At 37.9% G+C, this 22068-nt stretch overlaps 1 protein-coding gene across 1 annotated transcript in view; it reads left to right on the top strand.

Moving 5' to 3' along the window:
- ARAF (A-Raf proto-oncogene, serine/threonine kinase) overlaps positions 1 to 22068 on the top strand; it is a 42501-nt gene that overhangs the window by 16906 nt on the left and 3527 nt on the right. The window contains exons 7-16 of the mRNA XM_053695799.1: positions 8035 to 8115; positions 8230 to 8368; positions 12803 to 12830; positions 12938 to 13050; positions 15357 to 15559; positions 15642 to 15818; positions 16506 to 16552; positions 19570 to 19688; positions 19814 to 19945; positions 21865 to 21999. Coding sequence (XP_053551774.1) covers positions 8035 to 8115; positions 8230 to 8368; positions 12803 to 12830; positions 12938 to 13050; positions 15357 to 15559; positions 15642 to 15818; positions 16506 to 16552; positions 19570 to 19688; positions 19814 to 19945; positions 21865 to 21999 — 1174 coding nt within the window. The remainder of the gene's footprint in view (positions 1 to 8034; positions 8116 to 8229; positions 8369 to 12802; positions 12831 to 12937; positions 13051 to 15356; positions 15560 to 15641; positions 15819 to 16505; positions 16553 to 19569; positions 19689 to 19813; positions 19946 to 21864; positions 22000 to 22068) is intronic.

Here is a 22068-nt window from a genome sequence, read left to right on the forward strand (position 1 = left end):
TGGACGTAGTCCGTGCTTTAAAGTTTTACTTACAAACGACTAAAGATTTTTGTCAAACATCTTCCCTGTTTGTTGTTTACTCTGGACAGAGGAGAGGTCAAAAGGCTTCGGCAACCTCTTTCTTTTTGGCTTCGGAGCGTAATACGCTTAGCCTATGAGACTGCTGGACAGCAGCCCCCTGAAAGGATTACAGCTCATTCTACTAGAGCTGTGGCTTCCACCTGGGCCTTTAAAAATGAGGCTTCTGTTGAACAGATTTGCAAAGCGGCGACTTGGTCTTCGCTTCATACCTTTTAAAAAAATTTACAAATTTGATACTTTTGCTTCTTCGGAGGCTATTTTTGGGAGAGAGGTTCTACAGGCAGTGGTCCCTTTTGTTTAAGTACCTGCCTTGTCCCTCCCTTCATCCGTGTACTTTAGCTTTGGTATTGGTATCCCACAAGTAATGGATGATCCGTGGACTGGATACACCTAACAAGAGAAAACATAATTTATGCTTATCTGATAAATTTATTTCTCTTGTGGTGTATCCAGTCCACGGCCCGCCCTGTCCTTTTAAGGCAGGTCTAAATTTTAAACTACAGTCACCACTGCACCCTATGGTTTCTCCTTTCTCGGCTAGTTTCGGTCGAATGACTGGATATGGCAGTTAGGGGAGGAGCTATATAGCAGCTCTGCTGTGGGTGATCCTCTTGCAACTTCCTGTTGGGAAGGAGAATATCCAACAAGTAATGGATGATCCGTGGACTTGATACACCACAAGAGAAATAAATTTATCAGGTAAGCATAAATTATGTTTTTTTCACTCAAGTCCATGTCAGAAGCGCTGCTACCATCTGTCAAACTTGAAGGATCGTGTTCCTGTTCCACGGCATAGATTTCGGTAAGATAGTTTCATATTTTACACACATGTTAACGATAGAAGACAGGGTCACAGTGGGACTCCTTTCATCTTTATGGAATCAAGGGTTAACTCCTGAGGGGGATTGTTGAACAGGGTTGTTTTGTTTTTTTTTATCATATTTGTTATGTGCTTTCGACTGCTTATGTGTAAGAGACGTTTGGGCTCATAGGCTGATAGGGAACGTACAGGTTGTTTTTCATTTGAGAGCTGCGCAGTTTTATTAAGCTCGTGCACTTTTTCCTTAGCAGGGGCAGTCCTGCATGATGCACCATGATAACGGGTGTGGTCACGTTTTTTTTCCATTTACGATTCCTGACCGAGTTCTGCGGAGAGGAGCAACTTCTCTACCTGTCTGGGTCATAGGAGGTGGTGAGTGCCCCAGCCATTGGGGGTAGAAGGTGCCAGTTGTTCTTTCTATTAATTTTAAATTTAGACAAATTATAGAGGATTCAGATTTTTTAAGTGGGGGATCCCTCTGATACAGAATTTAATACCTGCGTATATTGTGAGGAGGCCCTGGTAGCCCAGCCCTCTCAATTATGTTCCGTATGCCGCAATAGGGTGTCCTCATCAACCAATGTTGAGATGTTAGAGACCACTGAGCCGTCTGCCTCTGAGGATTCCTTGTCCTGTGTGTTGTGTTCCCTAGAATCTTCTGTTCTTACACATGCAGTTTCCCCGAGTACCACTGCTCCTTCGGCTGAAGGGGGCTTTTTTTCCACCAGAGGTTACTGCGCAGTTCCGCATGGCCATCTTTACGGCCTTAGCGATTTTACCTCTCCCTGCTACGTGCAAGTGAAGGATTAATCCATTCACTCCTGCTCAGGGACCGTCGTGTAAAATGACGATTGTATCTGATCAGTCATCTGGGGATTCAGTTCCTTCTGAGACTTTAGAGATGGGACCTCCAGGGTCGGAGTTTGCAGAGTTGATTCCTACGACTGAAGAGGATTTAGCATTTAGATTTAGAGTGGCATGCCTGCGTTTACTTCTGAGAGAGGTTTTGACAAGGCTAGCAGCTCCCAGTACTGATCCGTCAGTTGATTCTAAGGCCTCTAAATCAGATAGCGATCTTGACTAGACGAGTGGAGAGGGATAGAGATCCTATTCCTTATCGCCCAGATATAATTTTATTTGTTATTTGGAATCCCAGTTCCGAGTTCTACGGGGGGTCTGTGTCGTTTGACAGGCTGGACCTGTTTTTTGTTTGCACACTCCTTTAGCTATCACTTTTGTGCGCTTGTAGATTTTATTTTGCTATTCCGTTTCGGATATTTTTTTAGAGCTCTGGGTTGTTGTAGAATGTTCTTTTTGGAAGACTTTGAGGGTCGCGATTGTTGGAGACTTCCGGTGGAAGCTTCCAGGTCTCTGTTCGGGGTGATGTTTCCCTTGATAATTCTGGGACAACATTTAAGTCTCGGAGCTTATATTTTTTGTTTTTGGATTATTCTCAGTTTTTCTAGCATTGCTGGAACTTGAGAATTTTCTGTTTAGCCCTTGGGCGTTCTGTTCTGGCAGATATGTCGTATCCTAATTGACAGGCAGGACCTCTTTTGGGTATTGGTTAAGTCTGCTCTTTCTTTCTACAAGAGAGTTATTTTTCTGTTCCGGTCCAGGCAGAGCAGGTCCCTCTATCCTAGATGACAGGCAGGACCTGTTGTAGGTACTAACTTGGGTGGGCGCTTGATGCTGGATCATATTGGAACCAGGGGTCCCAGAGGCCGGAGATATGCTTCACATTCAGTTCTGGGCAAGTTGTTTCCTCTCTTGAGTTTGCCTTCTGGCAGAGAGAGGGAAGTTGCAGGTGACTTTTGGAGTCATTGTCCCGGCACCTATCGCACGGTGAGATCACTTTAATTTCACGGTGGTGCATGGACCTTTTTAAGGGTAGGGACCTCCCGTCCTATTTGGATTTTTTGATTCTTAAGCAGAGCTTATTAGATCTCCTTCTTGAGGGAGTATATAAGGTTCTCTCTACCCTTGTTCAGGAAGAGGATATATTTCCTGTTTTCATTCTTTTGAACAAATCCAGTTCTTAGGGACCGTATCTTCCAGTAAACCCAGTTCTGATCCTAGGTTTTTTTCTGGGATCGGGAGTTTAATGTGGCTGTATCCTGCTTCCAGTTTTTTATAGTAGCTCCCAGGTCTTGGTGGTTCTGTTTTTTTTTTTTTTTTTACCATTGTCTGCTAGTATATTTTCAGGAATTTTCTCTTGTCTTTTCGATCCTCAGAGTTTTCTGGTGTAGGCACCAGGGTGGACCATTGGATGCTGTTTTGGTCTACAGACAGGAATATTTTTCTTGAGATCTTCAAAGTTATAGTTTTACACTTTGGGTTATGCCCTCTAGTCCCCCTTCTTGCCTTCATCGGCGCTGTGGTGGAGGGTGAGGTATTCAACCGAGGCTGAGACTTTGACATTGTGTTGGTAAATCCGTCTTAGCTAACCTACATGGAATACCGGTTGAGGATCTTGATCTCCAGGGTCTGTCCAGTTCTTTTCTATGAAAGAGAGTTCCTCCTACGTAGACGGAAGGGTCTCAAGTTTTGTGGTGAGCGGAGGCCCACTGCAGATCCTTGTCGGCGATCCACTCTTTGGACGGCTCTTCTGGAATGGATGTTCACTACAATCATTCCTTTTAATCTGACTATCCGAAGGGTTTCGAATGTTTGTATCTGAATGGGGAGTCCGATTGAGATTCTCAGGGCGTCTGTACCTATCCCAGGTTTCCCCTTAGGGGGTCATGGTCGGGGATCTTCAGTCAGAGCTGATGGATCCTTATCGGGGCTTGGAAGGTCTATTTTAACCTCCTTTTGGCCATGTCTCTGTCGAGAATGGCCCGATCCTAGCAGGAGCAGAAGTCAGTGTGACTGATTGCTCCATTGATGCCTGCGAGTTTGTATCGCGGTTCAGGGGCTTCATTGCCATGGGAGGTACCTTGTTGCAGGGATCTGCTGGGTCAAAGTTCCTTGCGTCATGGGATCTTTTTCTCTGAGGCGGATTGCGAGAAGTCGCATGGTCTTAGCCGAGAGAGAATTTTTTTTCTGAAGGCTTACGGGCCTTCCTTCAGCTCGTAGCTGGTCCCTCGTCATCTATCTTAGGTGTGGAGGTCCACCCTTAGTCAGGTGGAGATAGATTGTCCTGGCTCTCTACTGAGTTCCAGTTTTTTCCACTCTTATTTTCATCCAGGATGATCTGGAGAAGGGACTGCCTAGCTTTTCTTGCCTAGCTTTTTCTTTTTAGAGCAATTTTTTTGGGACATCTAGCTGTACTAGCCTGAGGGTTGGTTTAGCTGCCTAGCTAGCGAAAGGGTGCAGGTCTAATCCGGCTGCAGTTCCTTGCCCCTGGATTGTGGGCTCGCATGCTGTTTTTTTAAGATACCCTGTTTGTCTTGCTGTTCGAGAGGTTCATTGAAGTTCTTGGAGTTAAGTTCATTTTGCTAGGGCACTGACTGCGGTCAGGCCGGTGAGTTCATCTACTGCTCCTTGGAGTGATCACTGTTTGCTGCCAGAAGTGTGCTGTACGAGATTTAACAGTTAAAAAAAATGAAACAACTTTTTGGTTGTGATAAAAGGGAATTGAAACAAACCCCCTTTTTTTTTTTTTTTTTTTTTCTTTCATGATTCAGACAGAGCATACATTTTTACAGGGATCCAATTTACTTCTGCTATCAAATTAGCTTAGTTCTCATGTTATTCTTCGTTAAAGAGATACCTATATAGGTAGCGTGCACGTTGTGAGCAGTACATGGATACAAAGAAAAGGAAAATTAGTTAATAGAAGTAAACTGGAAAGTTGTTTAAAATTGTATGCTGTATATCTGAATCATGAAAGAGAACTTTTGGACTTCATGTCCATTTAAGAATTAGAAGGCCCAAGTGAAATACACCCCATGATGTATAATTGGGTAACTACAAAATTTATTCAAATTGTCACCATCTAATCCATAACTGCCCCAAGCAAGGAGAAAGGAGAGATCTTTTGGTGGTAACTCTGTACCACTCAACAAATTAAACAGATATAACGGCGCTTGTACTAGTGTTAAAGTGAATGTAAATTTTGATGCTAAAGTGCCCGGTTTTTAAAAATTTGATTAAAATCAGGGGCACTTTAATTCATCAAATTTTACATTTCACTCGTGTTGTGAAATTGTTTTTACCTTTTAATCTTGACAGCAGATCCAGCTACCTCCACCCGTCGCAAAGCCTCTTCCTGGGTCTAAAATGAGGAATCCGGCTTCCTCCAATCACAGCGTTGAATCAGACACTGATTCCCCCGGGCGGAAGCCGTGATTGAAGGATGACCCATCCATCATTTCTGACATCAGAAATGGGTTGCGACGACCAGAGGAAGCTGGAGCTGCTAAAAAAGCTAAGTTTTTTTTTTTTTGTTTTTTTTTCACAACAGGAGTGAAATGTAGATTTTGATTAATTAAAGTGCCCCTGTTTTTAATCAAATTTTTAAAAACCGGGCACTTTAGCATCAAAATTGACATCCACTTTAAGTGAAAAATGCGCCTCGCACCGGGTCTAGGAATATAGGGATATGAAACCCAAATGTTTTCTTTCATGATTCAGATGGAGCAGCAATTTTATACAACTTTCTTAATTTACTCCTTTTATTAATTTTTCTTCGTTCTCTTAGTATCTTATTTGAAAAGAAGGAATGTAAGCTCAGGAGCCGGCCCATTTTTGGCTCAGCATTTGGTTAGCATTTGCTGATTGGTGGCTACATTGAGCATCAATCAGCAAGCACTACCCAGGTACTGAACCAAAAATGGGCCAGTTCCTAAGCTTTACATTCCTGTGTTTTCAAATAAAGAACTTAAGAAAAATTATAAGGAGTTAACTAGAAAGTTGCTTAAAATTGCCCGCTCTGTCTGAATCATGAAATAAATCATTTGGGGCTCATATCCCTTTAAGGGAAGATGTAATATCAATAGCAGGTAAAGTAAAATAACTGATACATTTTACTTCATCACTATCCAGTGAGTGTAATTTCATATGCACTTTTATTTGATTTACAATAAATGCTACACAGAGGATCTGCGCCGCTGTTTTTGTGTTTAATTTTCTAATAATTTTATAGTTCATCTCAAAAAAAGTAGCTGAATTTTGTAAGAAGTAATACAGTTTTCCAATATTTATCTGTATATAGACTCCTGTTGATGCCCCTCATGCTATAACATCTTGCCTCTTTCAAAATTATTTTATTTATCAACTTGCATCTATACTCAAATTATCAGACCGTGTTATCTCTGCAGAAGGAGCTCACAAGACAAGAGCTGATTAACCCAAGGCAAGAGCAAATAATGTGACTTAGGACTATCGTGGAAAATAGTTTGGACAAGTTATTTCATTGGGGTAGATTTATGTAGGGTCGAGCAGACCTGATTCGCTTTAGTGAATCCTGTCTGCTCGACCTCATATTAAATGACCTGTCAGCATGTAACATTGCACAAGCATTTTTTAGTGAAATGCTTGTGCAATGCCGCCCCCCTCTCACCGGCAGCCAATCAGCCGCTAGCAGGGGGTGTCAATCATCCCGATCAAATCTGATCGAGATGATTTCAGTCTTACAACCGCTGCTTCGAGGTCAGAAGCAGCATCCGCTACTTGTTAAATCGACCCCATTGAGACTTGAGAAATAATTATTTCACCTAAAGTAGTGTAAAGGGTTCTTTATATTAAAAATAAGGATATGACATTTTCTTCCTTATGAGGTTGTGTTGGCAAAGTTTTTATATTTTTATTTTATTTTTTATTCTTTTTTGATACAAAGAGAGTGAGAAGTGCTCAACCAGGAATGAACAACGGCTTAGTAGCTTGTTCTTTTGCAGGTCTCCACCTTGAGCAGCCTCTTTTAGCCAAATCGTCTTTTTGCAGAGAAGAATTTTCTTGAAGTATATCAGTCTCCAACCTAGAAAAGACAGTCCATCCTGAAATACCAGGCAGCTCTTCTCTGAAACAATCAACTAGTACTACCATGTTCCTTGATCAGTCTTCTGTCGGCCAAGTCAGCAAGGTGCAGCCATATATCTCTAGCCACATTGGGCAGGGAGTCCACGGCTGGTCTCGCCCATCACCCTTTTGGAGACTTTACCCAGGGTCAAAATGCAAAGTTATAAAGAGAGAGAGAAGCATCAACCAGGAGCGAACAACTGCTCAGTAGCTTGTTTAGCGAGTCATTACCTAGCAGCCGCCTATTTAGGGCAGTTGTGCAAAGTAGCATATACAGGGATATAGCATAATTTACAGTATAGTAGCTCGCTGATCCAAGGAGAAATATAGTCACTACTTTGGAGTCGAGAAGGATTTTTTTTTCCCTTTGAGACACTATTGGAAATCCGATTTAGGTCTATATTTTTTTTTTTTCCTTCTTTTGGGTTAATAGTAGCAACAGGTCCGCTCAACCATAGTGCATAGTGTTTTGTACTTTCACAAGAAGAAATCTTGTTCCGAAAAGAGCTGAATGCCGCTGGCGACCGCTATCTTCGGCATTCGTATTCTAACAATACAACCAAATGCACATGCCTAGTAACAGGTATGTGTCAAAGGTTGAGTATGTATCCGATCAAACGGCATCAGAGAATTTACTGTGGGTTTAGTACGAAATAAACCCCTGTGAATAGCACCATTTTGTGCAGGATAGCAGAGACGACTATCCTATAAGTCTTTGTGTGTTTACTAATTGCAGCTAGTTTTATAGTATAAAGGTTTTTCAAAACAGTCTTTCCATTTTCATTATTTATTTATTTAATTTGAACTAGTAGTTTTTTGTTAAGCTTTGCTATTATTTTCAGCTGTTTGGAATGTGGCACCACATTGCGTTAATATAGCCTATGTTTCAAGCAGTTGTTGGGATTTGAGTGCAGGCCTGAGCTTTTTTTTCTTGAGTCATCACTGTCAGAGCCCCCATTTAATCAATGTCAGAACATTTTAGAGTTTGAATTTTCTCTGATTTATAAAAAAAATGTATTATTATTATTTAAAACACGTAACAATAATGTAGTAGAACTGACAGTTGTTGCCTATTTGTTTTTTAATTAAGAATAACATTAATCTTAACTGTGTTATAAATGTCCATTGGCAAATTATGTTCTTATAACAATCTTTGATTTCTCTATCTGCAGAACAATTAACGAACAGGATCTGTCAATGTACTATGATCATTCCCGTTTAAACCATGAGCCCTACACGCCACAGCCATCCAGGTAATGAAGCCGGGTTGTTCACAAGAACAAAAACACACACTTCTCCTCATTTGTGTGTCATTTCTTCCCCTGATGTCCCTGGTTCCCACCCCATTCCATGTCTCCCTCTCACAGCCCTCGGACACAGCACCCAGGAACCGCTTCCTTTTCATTTCCCGGGGAGGGACAGCCCCTGCAGAGACATCGTTCCACCTCCACACCCAATGTCCATATTGACAGCACCACGGGTCCTGTGGATAACTCCATTATTGAGGTACACCAGTCCAGGCAATGCAGCAAAACAACAAATTCTCTTTTTATTTTCCAAGTATGCAACACTAAAATGGTCAAAATTCACTAAAATCCCTCTCTAGCCTGACCAGTTCCTGTTATTGTATATAGTTGATTCACTAGAGCTCCCCATATTTTAGCAAATCGGTTCAATAGAATAACAAAGGAACTGGAGATTAATTTTTCATCAAGAAAGTTGTAGAGATTCTGTTTGCTGATAATATGAGTTTAAAATGACGCGCAACCCAAGATTATTAATCGCACATTTCAAAGAACATGTTTTATGCATAATATTCCTGTTCAGCAGGATAAAATGGGCTATGCATACTTTAAACATGTTTAATAGAGTATTAAATCCATTAGTGCATTTTTGTTAAACAGATGCATGTTGTTCATTATTTGTCTGACCTGCAAAGAGGTTAGCACATAGTTAAAGAGCCACAGTGCTTTTCTGTTCCTGAGTATAGCATGACTGGTGAGCCAATAAGAAGTGGCTTACTCAGGCAACCGGCATTCGCTAGCTGTGTTCTTGCTAACTGCACAGTAATTCAAAAAGGTGTAGGGAACAGCAACCTGTTAGCAGTTCAGGCAGGGAGTACAGGGTCAGCATATCCCTCATAGATAGACAAACATGAAGAAAGGTACTCCAGCCTAGATCAGGTTAAAGGGACAGTCTACACCAGAATTTTTATTGTTTTAAAAGATAGATAATTCCTTTATTATCCATTCCCTAGTTTTGCATAACCAACAGTTATATTAAAACACCTTGTATTTAAACCTCTGCAAACTGCCCGCTTTTTCAGTTCTTTTGACAGACTTGCACTTTAGCCAATTAGTGCTGACTCCTAGGTAACTCAAGTGTTATCTATATGACACACATGAACTAACACCCTCTAGTGGTGAAAAACTGTCAAAATGCATCCATATAAGAGGTGACCTTCAAGGTCTAAGAAATTAGCATACAAACCTCCTACGTTTAGCTTTTAACTAAGAATTACCAAGAGAACAAAGCAAAATTGTTGATAGAAGTAAATTGTGAAGGTGTTTAAAATTACATTGCCCTATGTGAATCATGAAAGTTTATTTTGGACTAGACTGTCCCTTTTAATTAGGAAGTGACCTTTATTCTTCCATGGTCCAAAGTACAAAAGCAACACTGTTTCAGACCTTTATCCAGTTCTATGTCATGACTAAGGACCGGTTACAGGTCTGAAATGTTGTCGCTTTTGTACTTTGGACCATAGAAGAAAAAATGTCTCTAATTAACCTGATCTAGGCTGGAGTAAGTTTCTTCATGCACAGGCGCACATCTATTGCCTGACTTTAACTAATGTAAAGGAGATAAACATGCAATTAAACACAAAATTAGAAACATGAATTTTCCCTATAACATTAGAACTCTGTATTCTTACACTTTGTTGTCCCATTATGCTACAAATAAAAGAAAGGTTTCTCCTCTTACAAACTATATATATATATATATACGTCTAGAAACACCCAAACATCAATTCTGAGATTTCCAGTAGCTGCTATTGTAATGATTTTAGTACGTGTTGGATATTTAGGAGTTACACATTTCTTTAAAGAAATTTGAGTTCTTCTTTTGGAATAACAAGTTAATTCAAAATGAGAAATCTAAACACGACAATCCAGAAGCTTTGTATAATTGTGTAACAAAGAAGCAGGAAGTCAGTGATATTAAGAGAAAGGTGCTACATGTAGCTTAATAAATAGCCAGAGATAAGCTGAGGAGAGTTTGAGCCAAATCTACTGAGACTCCAACAAGTAACAGGAAGCAGAAGTTAAACATAACACTGTTTTTGTATGTACTGTAGCCCATGACACTTTCCAATGGAGATTCACCTCACATTACATTGTGTTCTTTATTAAGTCCAGCAGATGGGACTATTACCATCAGTGGTGTGGAAATAAATAATTTACATGCCCAAGGGATACTAGTGCTGCCCCAATAGTCCTTTTAGCTATATACCCCCCTCTAATCAGACCCCTGGCCCTGTAATCCCCTAATCTTAATGCCCCTATTTTCCGTGTGCATGTTGTGCTTTCTCAAGCACCACACCTGTGGCTATTCAGTGCAAGAGGATAGAGCCATTCTGGGCTACATAAATACATTGTACTGGGAATGTAAAAAATGACCTTTGTGTCTGCTTTTGATATATATTTTATCAGACAACTTGTTGAAGCACAAGACCATTCATTTGAATATTGAACTTCTGACAACCTTACATGTGAGCAACACTACACACTATTTCTGCCCTCAGGGCTAACGGTTCAACGCCAGCAACTTGCAGGTTTTTTTCTATGTCCATTCTACAGAACTGCATAGGAGTTTGCAGTTTCAGTACTATATTACTTTGGTATATTGCACTTATACATAGTGTATTTAGGCATTTTTACATCGCCTTAAAGGGACACTGAACCCAAATTTTTACTTTTTGTGATTCAGATAGAGCATGCAATTTTAAGCAACTTTCTAATTTACTCCTATTTATCATTTTTTTCTTCGTTCTCTTGCTATCTTTATTTGAAAAAGTAGGCATCTAAGCTTCTTTTTTTTTTTGTTCAGACCCTGGACAGCACTTTTTTATTGGTGGATGAATTTATCCACCAATCAGCAAGAACAACCTAGGTTGTTCACAAAAATGGTCCGACATCTAAACTTACATTCTTGGATTTCAAATAAAGATAGCAAGAGAATGAAGAACATTTGATAATAGGAGTAAATTAGAAAGTTGCTTAAAATTTCATGCTCTATCTGAATCGCGAAAGAAAAAATTTAGGTTCAGTGTCCCTTTAATATTTTTAGCTTTCAAAACTAGGTAATCCCTTTGGCAGAAAAATATAATATCTTAGACACTGACCTACGGCTTTTTAAGATCCCTTGTTAATGTCCTTTCTAGAAGATTTTCCTGCCTGGGCTATCGAGGAGGAGAGCAGTGTTGCAGCTTTCTTTGACAGCAAAGGGCTGACTATATCCACCACATTAAATAATAAATAAAATATGCTTCTTAGTGGCTTGCTCTTCGTCACATAAAGCTGTTGGTTCTTTCACACTGTGACTAGTTTCAGTACCTGTAATACAAATGCAAATTGTTTGTAGATTCTGTTTCCCAAGAAAATACAAAATAATTCCCGGATATCAAGTCTTATTAATGACCTACGTTTGTTATTCTATTAGCCAGATTACAACTCCTATTGTAATAATTCTTTAATTACCTTTTAATGGATTATACAGCATAGTTGATATATAACATAGACTCCAGACTAAAGCACTAGAGTTCAAATACAGCTTGGGAAGACCAAAGGACTGGGAGATTAATTAATAGGGCATTTTAATAATACAATTCTCTAATTTGTTAGACCATTTATTATCACATAAATGATTGAAGAGAACTGTGTGTTTAACCCTGCTCAGGATTGGCACAGGAGCTTGTCTGACATGTGAGTTTTAAATATATGTTTTGCTTATACATAAAAAGCCTGGCAGAAAACAAAATGGATCCCTGCTGTTGGGCAAGTACAGTAAATGCTAAAGATCCTTTTGGATAAATGTTAATTTGAGCAGATTATTTTGTTTAATGAAACCACATCCATAAAAGTAATAAAACCAGCATAAAACGTTGTGCACATTATAAATAACAATGCAAAAAAAAACCCCACCTAAAATACAAATAAAAAAAACACATTAAATCCTCCTTTCCAAACATATAAATGCTCTAATTTCCAGTCCGCCTTTCTAACTGCACCAGATTCAACTTGGTATAAGTCCGATATCCTTGTCTTACCTGAAATATAAATATAGTAGACAAAAAGCAAATGATGAAGCTTCCAGTGGTAATCTTAAAAAACGGTAATCCTTTATTCGGGTTAAAAATCGCACATCATGGCACAGTGGTAGGCTGTGGCTGTGAGATCTTCTGACGCGTTTCAGCTGTTAGGCCGTAGTCATAGCTAATGATCTCACTGTCACACCCTACTTAAATAACAACACAAGGGCTATCATTGAATAACATTTCTAAAACAAGAGGTAGCCACGCTTGCATTGTGCCAACACTATAATAGCATACAACAAATAAATGACTATCATTTGGACAAAATTGTAATATACCTCTCCTCCCTAACAAAGCCTTAATTATACACATACAAGCAAGAACCCAAATGTGCAGTACAATGACAGATATCAGTGACTTAGACCACTAGCGTCTCTCAACAGAATGTTACCATTACTCATTTACATGAGTGTGATTGCCATGACCTGCTTCTTAAACCTTTTCATGGTGTAGCTCATTATACTTCTTGCTCTTTCTGATCAAACTTTTTTTTTTTTTTGGATTTCCTAATATGTTTTTCTTTTTTTAACCACTGACGCCATTATGTATGTATTCTTTTGTTGCAGGAAGCATTACGCATTGCGGCCTTAAACTGTAAGTACATTTTTAATATAAATTGTGTTTACTAAACGGAACAGTTGAGATGTTTTTTTTTTCTAATTTCTTTTTCTTTTCATTTTTTTTTTTTTTTTTTTTTTTAGCTAGTGCCCCCAAAAGTGGTCAGTCTGTAGGCACGGTTTCTCCACAAGCCAAGTCACCCGTAGAACCAACACGAGAACGAAAATCTTCAGCCTCTGATGAGAAGAAGAAAGTGGTGAGTCGCTGAAAACTAACAGTAACACATGAGAAATTTAGATCTTGTTCACACACAGTAGAAATACCACTCGGGACTCGCTGAGTTCTTCTGGTTACAAGAGGAGACCATTGCCGATCCAATCAGCAGTTTAAGTTCCACATCTGAGTCTGTTGATTGGATCAGCAGTATTTTTGGCTTGGGACCAGCAGTGTTCTGCGAGTCCCGACCGGTAATGTGTTTAATCCCTTTGCAGGGGTTAAACAGACATCAGTCTGGTCAATACTCTTGCATGCTGTAACGGATTAGAACATACAACTAATGGCCCTTTAAATACAAATACCAATTAAAGGAACTTGGAAGCAAAAGTCTAACTCATGAGTTAGATAGAACATAGTTTTAAACCTTTCTGATTTACTTCTGTTATCCTTTCTACAAGAGCACACTAAGGTAGGCCCTGGAACGTGCACATATCTTTACCACTATATGCATAACATGGTTGCAACCATTGCTCCATACCTTCACCTCAGTAGTGTGCTCACATAGGAAGCAGATCATGGAAAGTGACACAATTGATAATTGAATTAAATTGGAAATCATTTTTGTTTTGTTGTTTTCTTCTTTTTAAATTTGTCCACTCTGTCTGAATAATGAGCTTCCTTTTGACTTGCATGTCCCTTTTTATCTCCATGCTTAAAGTGAAAGTAAATCCTCGCGTTTTACAAACGCTAGGATTTACTATTGAAACAAATAAAGGGCCCTTTCATTCATGAAGTATAAGATTCTTCATGTAGAAAGCTCCTTTATTTGATTCAATCGATCGCCGTTTTTAGCTGCTACAGCAGCCCACGGCTAAAAAATGTTTTGGCCAAGAGGTGACATTTTTCACTTCTTAGCCAATAGCCGTGCGGTAAAGCCGGCTTGGTGCCCATGAGAGCCAGATTTACCGCACTTCTATTGGCTAAGAGGTGAAAACGTCATATTTTAGCCGTGCTCTGCTGTAGGCGCTAAGAGCGGCGATCGATTGAATCAAATAAAGGAGCTTTCTACATGAAGAATCTTATACTTCATGAATGAAAGTGCCCTTTATTTGTTTCAATAGTAAATCCTAGCGTTTGTAAAACGTTAGGATTTCCTTTCACTTTAATAAGAAAGCACACGTCTTCTGTGTCAGATACTGTATTTATAAAGTCCTTTGTGGATTAACTATTTAAAGGGATACAAAACCCAAATTTTTCTATCATGATTCAGATAGAGCAGCAATTTTAAGCAACCTTCTAATTTACTCCTATTATCAATGTTTCTTCTTTCTCTTTGTATCTTTATTTAAAAAGCAGGAATGTGATGCATAGGAGCCAGCTCATTTTTTTTGGTTCAGCACATGAGTAGTGCTTGCTGATAGGTGGCTAAACGTAGCCACCAATCAGCAACGCTATCCAGGGTGTTGAACCAAAAATGGGCCGGCTGCTAATCTTACATTCCTGCTTTTTCAAATAAAGATACCAAGAGAACGAAGAAAAATTGATAATAGAAGTAAATTAGAAAGTTGCTTAAAATTGCTCTATCTGAATCATGAAAGAAAAATTTTGGCTTTAGTGTATCTTTTAAGTGTTATGGTTTTGGCAAATTTTAACATTTTTCGGATTACATGCAGAAGGGGCATACCGCGTTAGCCAAGATATTAGAAGAAATTGTAAATCCGCAGGGGGGGGGGGGAATTGACGTGCAGGTAGCGAGCTTTCAATACACTGATGTCCTTCTATCAGCTAGTCATGAAAGCTTGGAAATATATCTCTTATGATAGCCTTTAATAAACTGTTTCTATGCAAATACTTTAGAACTTTAGAGAACTATTTTACCCTAATTATTCTCGATAAGCAAACTAAATACACACTTTTTTAATTTTATTGAGCCTAACTGCTTCTCGTAGTAACCTACCAATAGAAGAAATAGAAAAACATAATTAATACAATTGTTCTGCTTGGTCACAACTAAGCAGAAATGCATTTAATTACAATATCCATCAACTATAGAGGACAGATTGCTATTACAAGGGCACACAAGACATAGTCACAGATCAGCATTTTGTGTTATTGTGCTCATTGTGTTATTACCTATGGCTACAGCCATTTTGTACAATTTCTTTAGATTTCTTAAACAAGGGGAATGTTGTGACAAACTGAGGGCAAGGAACAATTATTTACAATAAAGATGTTTCTTTTTTGTAGGAAGAATAAACCGGCATTTATAAAATCTGTAATGATGTTTAATCTGCAGTTTAACTTTATAGTAAAGTGAAATCTTTCAATCTCTTTTTTGTGAAATAGAAGCAGCTTGGGTACCGTGATTCCAGTTACTACTGGGAAGTAAATCCCAGTGAGGTTTTAATCTTGAAGAGGATCGGCACGGGTTCTTTTGGAACTGTGTACCGGGGGAAGTGGCATGGAGATGTAGCTGTTAAAATTCTTAAAGTGACCAATCCTACGGCAGAGCAGATTCAGGCTTTCAAGAATGAGATGCAGGTCCTCAGGTGAGTGCAACCCCAGAGAGAGAGGTGGTAAGGAGAAATTGTCTGTGGGGGGGCACACTTAACTTATTTTGTCTTTTTACAGGAAAACGCGCCATGTCAACATTCTTTTATTCATGGGATTTATGACACGGCCAAACTTTGCAATAATTACCCAATGGTGTGAGGGTAGCAGCTTGTATCGACATCTCCATGTAATCGAAACACGATTTGATATCTTTCAGCTTATCGACATTGCCCGCCAAACAGCGCAGGGGATGGAGTGAGTTATTAGATGTTCTGCAGTTATGTCTGCTATTGTTGTTGTTATCTCCTCAATCTCTGCTTACTAATTAGTTTAAGCATTTTAGGAAGAACTGGATCCATTTTAAAATAAATAATAATTATAGCTAGATAGACTCACATATATGCACTTTTTTACTTACTCAGACTTTCTCCTGGCTCGTTGCACGCTTTTAACTTGACTTTTATGTATTATTTATTGATTTCTTTATTCAGTGCCTAGTTTCTTTACCTTCTAGACAACAACAAACCGGTCTTACCCTGATGAAGAAGCTTACAGTTATTAAGTCTTCAACACTCTGGCGCCTTTATGTCCTTATGATAGACACATTAGTTCATTAAAATTTGTAATTAAAAAATAATAATAATCTCTTCTGTAGTACAGCACTTAACAGGATCTATACCTTCAAAGTGAGATTTTGGTGTGACCTATAAAATGTTAAATTTTCCATGTGAAATAATCTTTTATTGGTATTTTGTTATATGTCCTTCGTGTCACATTTGGCTCATATGAGGTGTATTTTTTTTATTAGTAGTATCACAAATTTGCTTAAAATGTTGTTGTGCTTGCATGTTTCTTTATAGCCCCTCCTTTGCATATCTTAAGTTTGCAGGTAACATCATTTTTATTTTTTTATTTTTTTTTCCTTCTTTTTGTCGTTTTTAGTTATCTCCATGCTAAGAATATTATACATCGAGACCTGAAATCCAATAGTATCCTTCTTAAGTACAGGGGCAGAGAGAGGCGAGTGGTATTTGGCGATATACAATGTCATTGCCATTAAAACACTTTTTTACTGTCTGGCTGGATAAGTAATGTACCCTTTTTAGAGCCCACTCCTCGCTTACTTGATTCTAGCTGCAAACCATGAACATTTTTATGCTGCACTTGTTGATTTAAAGCTTCTTTATAGTTTCACAGGTAAATATCCAAATCTCCAGACTGCTAGTATGGTTTGTTTTCACTCGTACATACTTACTTATTTAAACGGACATAGTTGTCTTATCTTTTTTTGTTGAAAAGCAGTAAGGTAAGTTCAGAAGTGTGCACGGATCTGCAGTACTATATGGTAGCAGTTTTGCATCAATGTTATACATTAGCAAGAACACTAGATGGCAGCAGCTTTATAACAATGTTATACATTAAGAAGAACACTAGATGGCAGCAGTTTTATAACAATGTTATATATTAGCAAGAACACTAGATGGCAGCAGCTTTATAACAATGTTATACATTAGCAAGAACACTAGATGGCAGCAGCTTTATAACAATGTTATACATTAGCAAGAACACTAGATGGCAGCAGCTTTATAACAATGTTATACATTAAGAAGAACACTAGATGGCAGCAGTTTTATAACAATGTTATATATTAGCAAGAACACTAGATGGCAGCAGCTTTATAACAATGTTATACATTAGCAAGAACACTAGATGGCAGCAGCTTTATAACAATGTTATACATTAGCAAGAACACTAGATGGCAGCAGCTTTATAACAATGTTATACATTAGCAAGAACACTAGATGGCAGCAGCTTTATAACAATGTTATACATTAAGAAGAACACTAGATGGCAGCAGTTTTATAACAATGTTCTATATTAGCAAGAACACTAGATGGCAGCAGCTTTATAACAATGTTATACATTAGCAAGAACACTAGATGGCAGCACTGTTTCAAGCACATTTGATAAAAGAAGTAAATTGGAATCTTTTTTTACATTTGTATTCTCTATCTAAATCATCATGAAAGAAAGAAAAAAAAAGTTTCATATCCCTTAATGACTGTGTCCAATTTTTAAAGAACTTAACAGTTTACTTCTAATATCATTTTTATTTTTATAATCGTTTATTTGTAGAGCGCTAACAGATTCGGCAGCACTATAAACATTGGCGGTATACACGGTAACATTTATAGGGATCAAATGGGTAGAGGGCCCTGCTGAGAGTCGCACTATTGTAGTCGGCTCTTATGAAGGGGATCTGCAAACAGTTGGGCTCTTAGGCTTTACATGCTAAGGGGGTTCAATAAGAAAATAATCTAATTTACTACAGAAGGTGAAAGAAAACAAAATGTATGCTTACCTGATAAATTAATGTCTTTCATTGTGATCAGAGGCCATGAGCCCCGCCCAAATGTTATTAACTTTTTTTTTTTTTCTAGTTGCATTTCATTTTCCCTTTTTTTGTCCTTTCCTACCTTTCTACTTCTCCTTGTTTGGCTATATGTGGGAGGGATGAAGTACTCTTGTAGTTTTGGGAATCTTTGCCTCCTCCTAGTGGCCAGGAGTTGAGTCCCTTGAGTAATGGATTGTGGACTCTCTCACCGCCTCAAAATAAATGAATTTATCGGGTAAGCATAAATTTAGTTTATGTGTAAATAACATTAGTATGCTATTAATGTTGCAGTCTTCCTAGTTGGTTAAGGGGGTTTAAGAAGAAGCATACAAGGGGGGTTGTCAACTGGCATCCTAAATGTAAACAGATCTATTTAGTGGGGTTACGTTCTTTTTGTCTATAGCTTTGTTTTTCCAGCACATATATATCTATGGAGGGATCACATAGGAGCCTTCTTTGAAGACGCGTCTCTCTTTGTTTATATATTTTCGAATACTTTTATTCCAAGATACATCTTCGGACATTTATCTTTCTATATTAGGACAAATATATTTTTTTTTGTCACCATCACACTTCTCTGGGATGGTTGCACCCCAATAGGATTTTTTTGGACTACCACATAAATGGTTGGATATATAGATACACCTTTTTTGTTTATTTTTTGGAGTTTGATTTATGCTTTTTTGTGCTTTGGACCCTTTTTGCTTTGTTGAAAAATTCAGGTACCCTTCTGTTATATGCGCATATATTGTCACATGTTTAATAAATTAATTTATGTTTTAACTTGAGTATATTAGTACACCTGTGTATATTCAGTTAAGCCTTCTTTTAGGCGCTCCCTATCTTTGTATGAATCTTTTGACATCCTAAACGTACCATTACTGAGGCTGTGAGATGTAACCCAAATTTTCTATGGATGTGTGCACTGAGAAGTACACCTATCTTTACACCATATTTAAATAAATACTATCCTTAAAGGGATATTAATTGTATTGTTTCCTTTTAATGTGTTCCCAATGATCTATTTTGCCTTCTGAGACGTACTATATTGTTCACAAATAGCTTCTTACCTTTATTTTTCCTTTTGAAACCACTACATATACTTAATTTCAGTATTGGCTATATAAAATCGAGATTGACAGCTCCTTCCCGTGCTCGTCCTTGATTTATAAATCGAGCCTAATGAACTCTTATTATTTTCTTGCCTTGTACAATTGTTTGGCATAAATACGTATCTAAATGATCCTTTCTGCTTATCAAGGATTTATGGTGTGTTTTTTTTTTTTTGTTTTTTTTAAATGTTTATGCTTCTTATAATAAAACACCACTAGGCCGAGCATACATTTAAGATACGTCCTTAAGTTTAAGCACATGCTTTCTGTCTCCTCCCCCATGATGAATACCAGATTAGTTAATGGTGAGTGTTTGAACAGATTCTTTGTTAAAAAAAAAAACAAACTCCACTAGGTGTCGCCAGTAAGTCGGTTTTCAAATTTGTTTTCTTCAGGTTGACGAATTTTCACTTTGAGAGATGTAAAAAAATAAATGGCCAACCTTATTAGTAAAGTATATCAGAAGTCAATATTTATTTTTCACTTAACACTTTGCAAGACATATTCCTGCATGAGGGTCTTACAGTGAAGATTGGTGACTTTGGTTTGGCCACAGTAAAGACTCGGTGGAGTGGATCTCAGCAGGTGGAGCAGCCCAGCGGTTCTATCCTATGGATGGTGAGTCCTTGACTCGTGGTTCTGTTATATAATGTGTCTGTCCAGGTGGTGTTGTCTTTAGCAGTTTCACTACAATATCTCTAATTCCATGAATGGCTCTTATTACTAATCTTTTTCCTTAATAGGCCCCTGAAGTAATCCGAATGCAGGAGAACAGTCCGTACAGTTTCCAGTCTGATGTATACGCCTATGGAGTAGTCCTCTATGAGCTCATGGCTGGATTATTACCGTATGCCAGTATCAACAACAGAGATCAGGTAGCAAGCTGAAATACTGACATTTTAAGTCCAGTGTCACACAACAACGTAAAGTTGTGATATACCATTAACTCTGTGTGCGTGCAATTATTATTTTTTGTGCTTAAATATTGGTTAAAGTTCAGTATTTATTTATAATCTGAGCAATTCCTAAAATGCCCTTCCTGTCAGTTTCAAAATGAGTTAAAACAGTTTTAACTTAACATTTAATATGTTTAAATAGTGCTCTTTTATGCATGATAGTTTTACTAGACCTAGATAGGCTCAGGGTCAGCAATGCATTACTGAGAACTGGGTGCTAATTGTTGGCTGTACATATATGCCTCTCTTCATTCACCTGTGTTCAGCTAACTCCCAGTAATGCATCGCTGAACTTTCAACAAACAATACTAAGAGAACAAGCAAATACAAATAAATTGGAAAGTTGTTTAGAATTGCTCTATCTGAATTGTGAAAGAAACAATTTGGGTTTAATGTCCCTTTTTAGTGCTGCATTGCAAAAGATCTGCATATAAATGTCTGTTTCAATAAATAAATGTATTTAAAGATACGTGAAACCCACATTTTTTATTTCACTTTTCAGATAGAGGATACAATTTTAAACAACTTTCCAGTTTTACTTATATTATCTAATTTGTTTCATTCTCTTGGTATCATTTGTTGAAGGAGCAGCAATGCACTAATGGTTTCTAACTGAATACATGAGTGAGCCAATCACAATCAATGTGTGTATGCATGTGTATATATATATATTTGCAGCTACCAATCAACAGCTAGAACCTAGGTTCTCTGCTGCTCTTGAGCTTGCCTAGATAAACCTTTCAGCAAAGGATAACAAGAGAAGGAAGCAAATTAAATAATAGAAGTAAATTGGAAAGTTGTTTTAAATTGTATTCTCTGTCTGAATCATGGAAGAATTTTTTTGTTTCTCATGTCTCTTTTAATGGTGAAAAAAATATGCTTGTGAGATGTGGTCTGTGGCATTAGGAGTTTTGCTCATTAGGCAGTGAGCAGTCAGTCTTTAAAGGGACATGAAACCCCAAATTTTTCATTCAAGATTCAGATAGAGCATACAGTTTTAAACAACTTTCCAATTTACTTCTATTGTCAAATTTGCATCATTATCTTGGTATCCTTTGTTGAAGGAGCAGCTCTCCCACCTCCTGAGCCTTTCTATGTATGCTTTTCAATAAAGGATACCAAGATAACTAAGCAAATTAGATAATAGATGTAAATTGAGAAGGTGTTTAAAATCGTATGCTCTATCTGAATCATGAAGGGAAAATGAAAGTCCTTTTAAAGGGACATGAAACCCAAATTTTTGTCTTTAATGATTCAGATAGAATTTGTGTTTTAAACAATTTGTCTTACCAACTTTGCTTCCTTCTCTTGGCATCCTTTATTTAAGGAGCAGCAATGCACTACTGGGAGCTCACTAAATGGTTTTTGTTGAGCCAAGGACAAGATGCATATATTTGCAGCCACCAATCGGCAGCTAGCTTCCAGTAGTGCTTTGCTGCTCCTGAGCCTACCTAGTATTATTCTTTTCAACAAAGACTTCAAAGAGAATTAAACAAATTACATTTATAGAAGTCATTAACAAAAAGTTTGAAAATGGTATTTTATTTATTTTTTTCTATTTGATTAATTAGCTGATTATACTCTGATTAATCAAATAGAAAAACAACGGGGGGGGCACAATTTTTTTGCACAATATCATAATGAATCAGCTGTGTTGCCCTTGCAACTGAACAACTAATCTGTAATGAGATTCTTTGATAACTATTTTTATTATCAATCTTACACATTAGTTGTTGCAGCTCTAATATCCACTTTTAAATAAGAATATCAAAGAAAATGGAAAGAATTTTAATTGATCATGAGTGATGTACTAAAATAGTTTGTCCTTGTGCTTGCAGATCATTTTCATGGTGGGACGTGGATACCTATTTCCTGACCTTACCAAAGTGTCTAACAATTGCCCAAAAGCAATGAAGCGGCTTTTAGTAAACTGCTTAAAATTCAAGAGAGAAGAAAGACCTCTTTTTCCACAAGTAAGGAGAAAATCATACCTTCAATTTGTATAAATCCACATGACCTGAACCTGTATTCTGTAATTTGTT

Source organism: Bombina bombina, chromosome 12 (genome assembly GCF_027579735.1).
Source record: "Bombina bombina isolate aBomBom1 chromosome 12, aBomBom1.pri, whole genome shotgun sequence".
Lineage (NCBI taxonomy): Eukaryota > Metazoa > Chordata > Amphibia > Anura > Bombinatoridae > Bombina > Bombina bombina.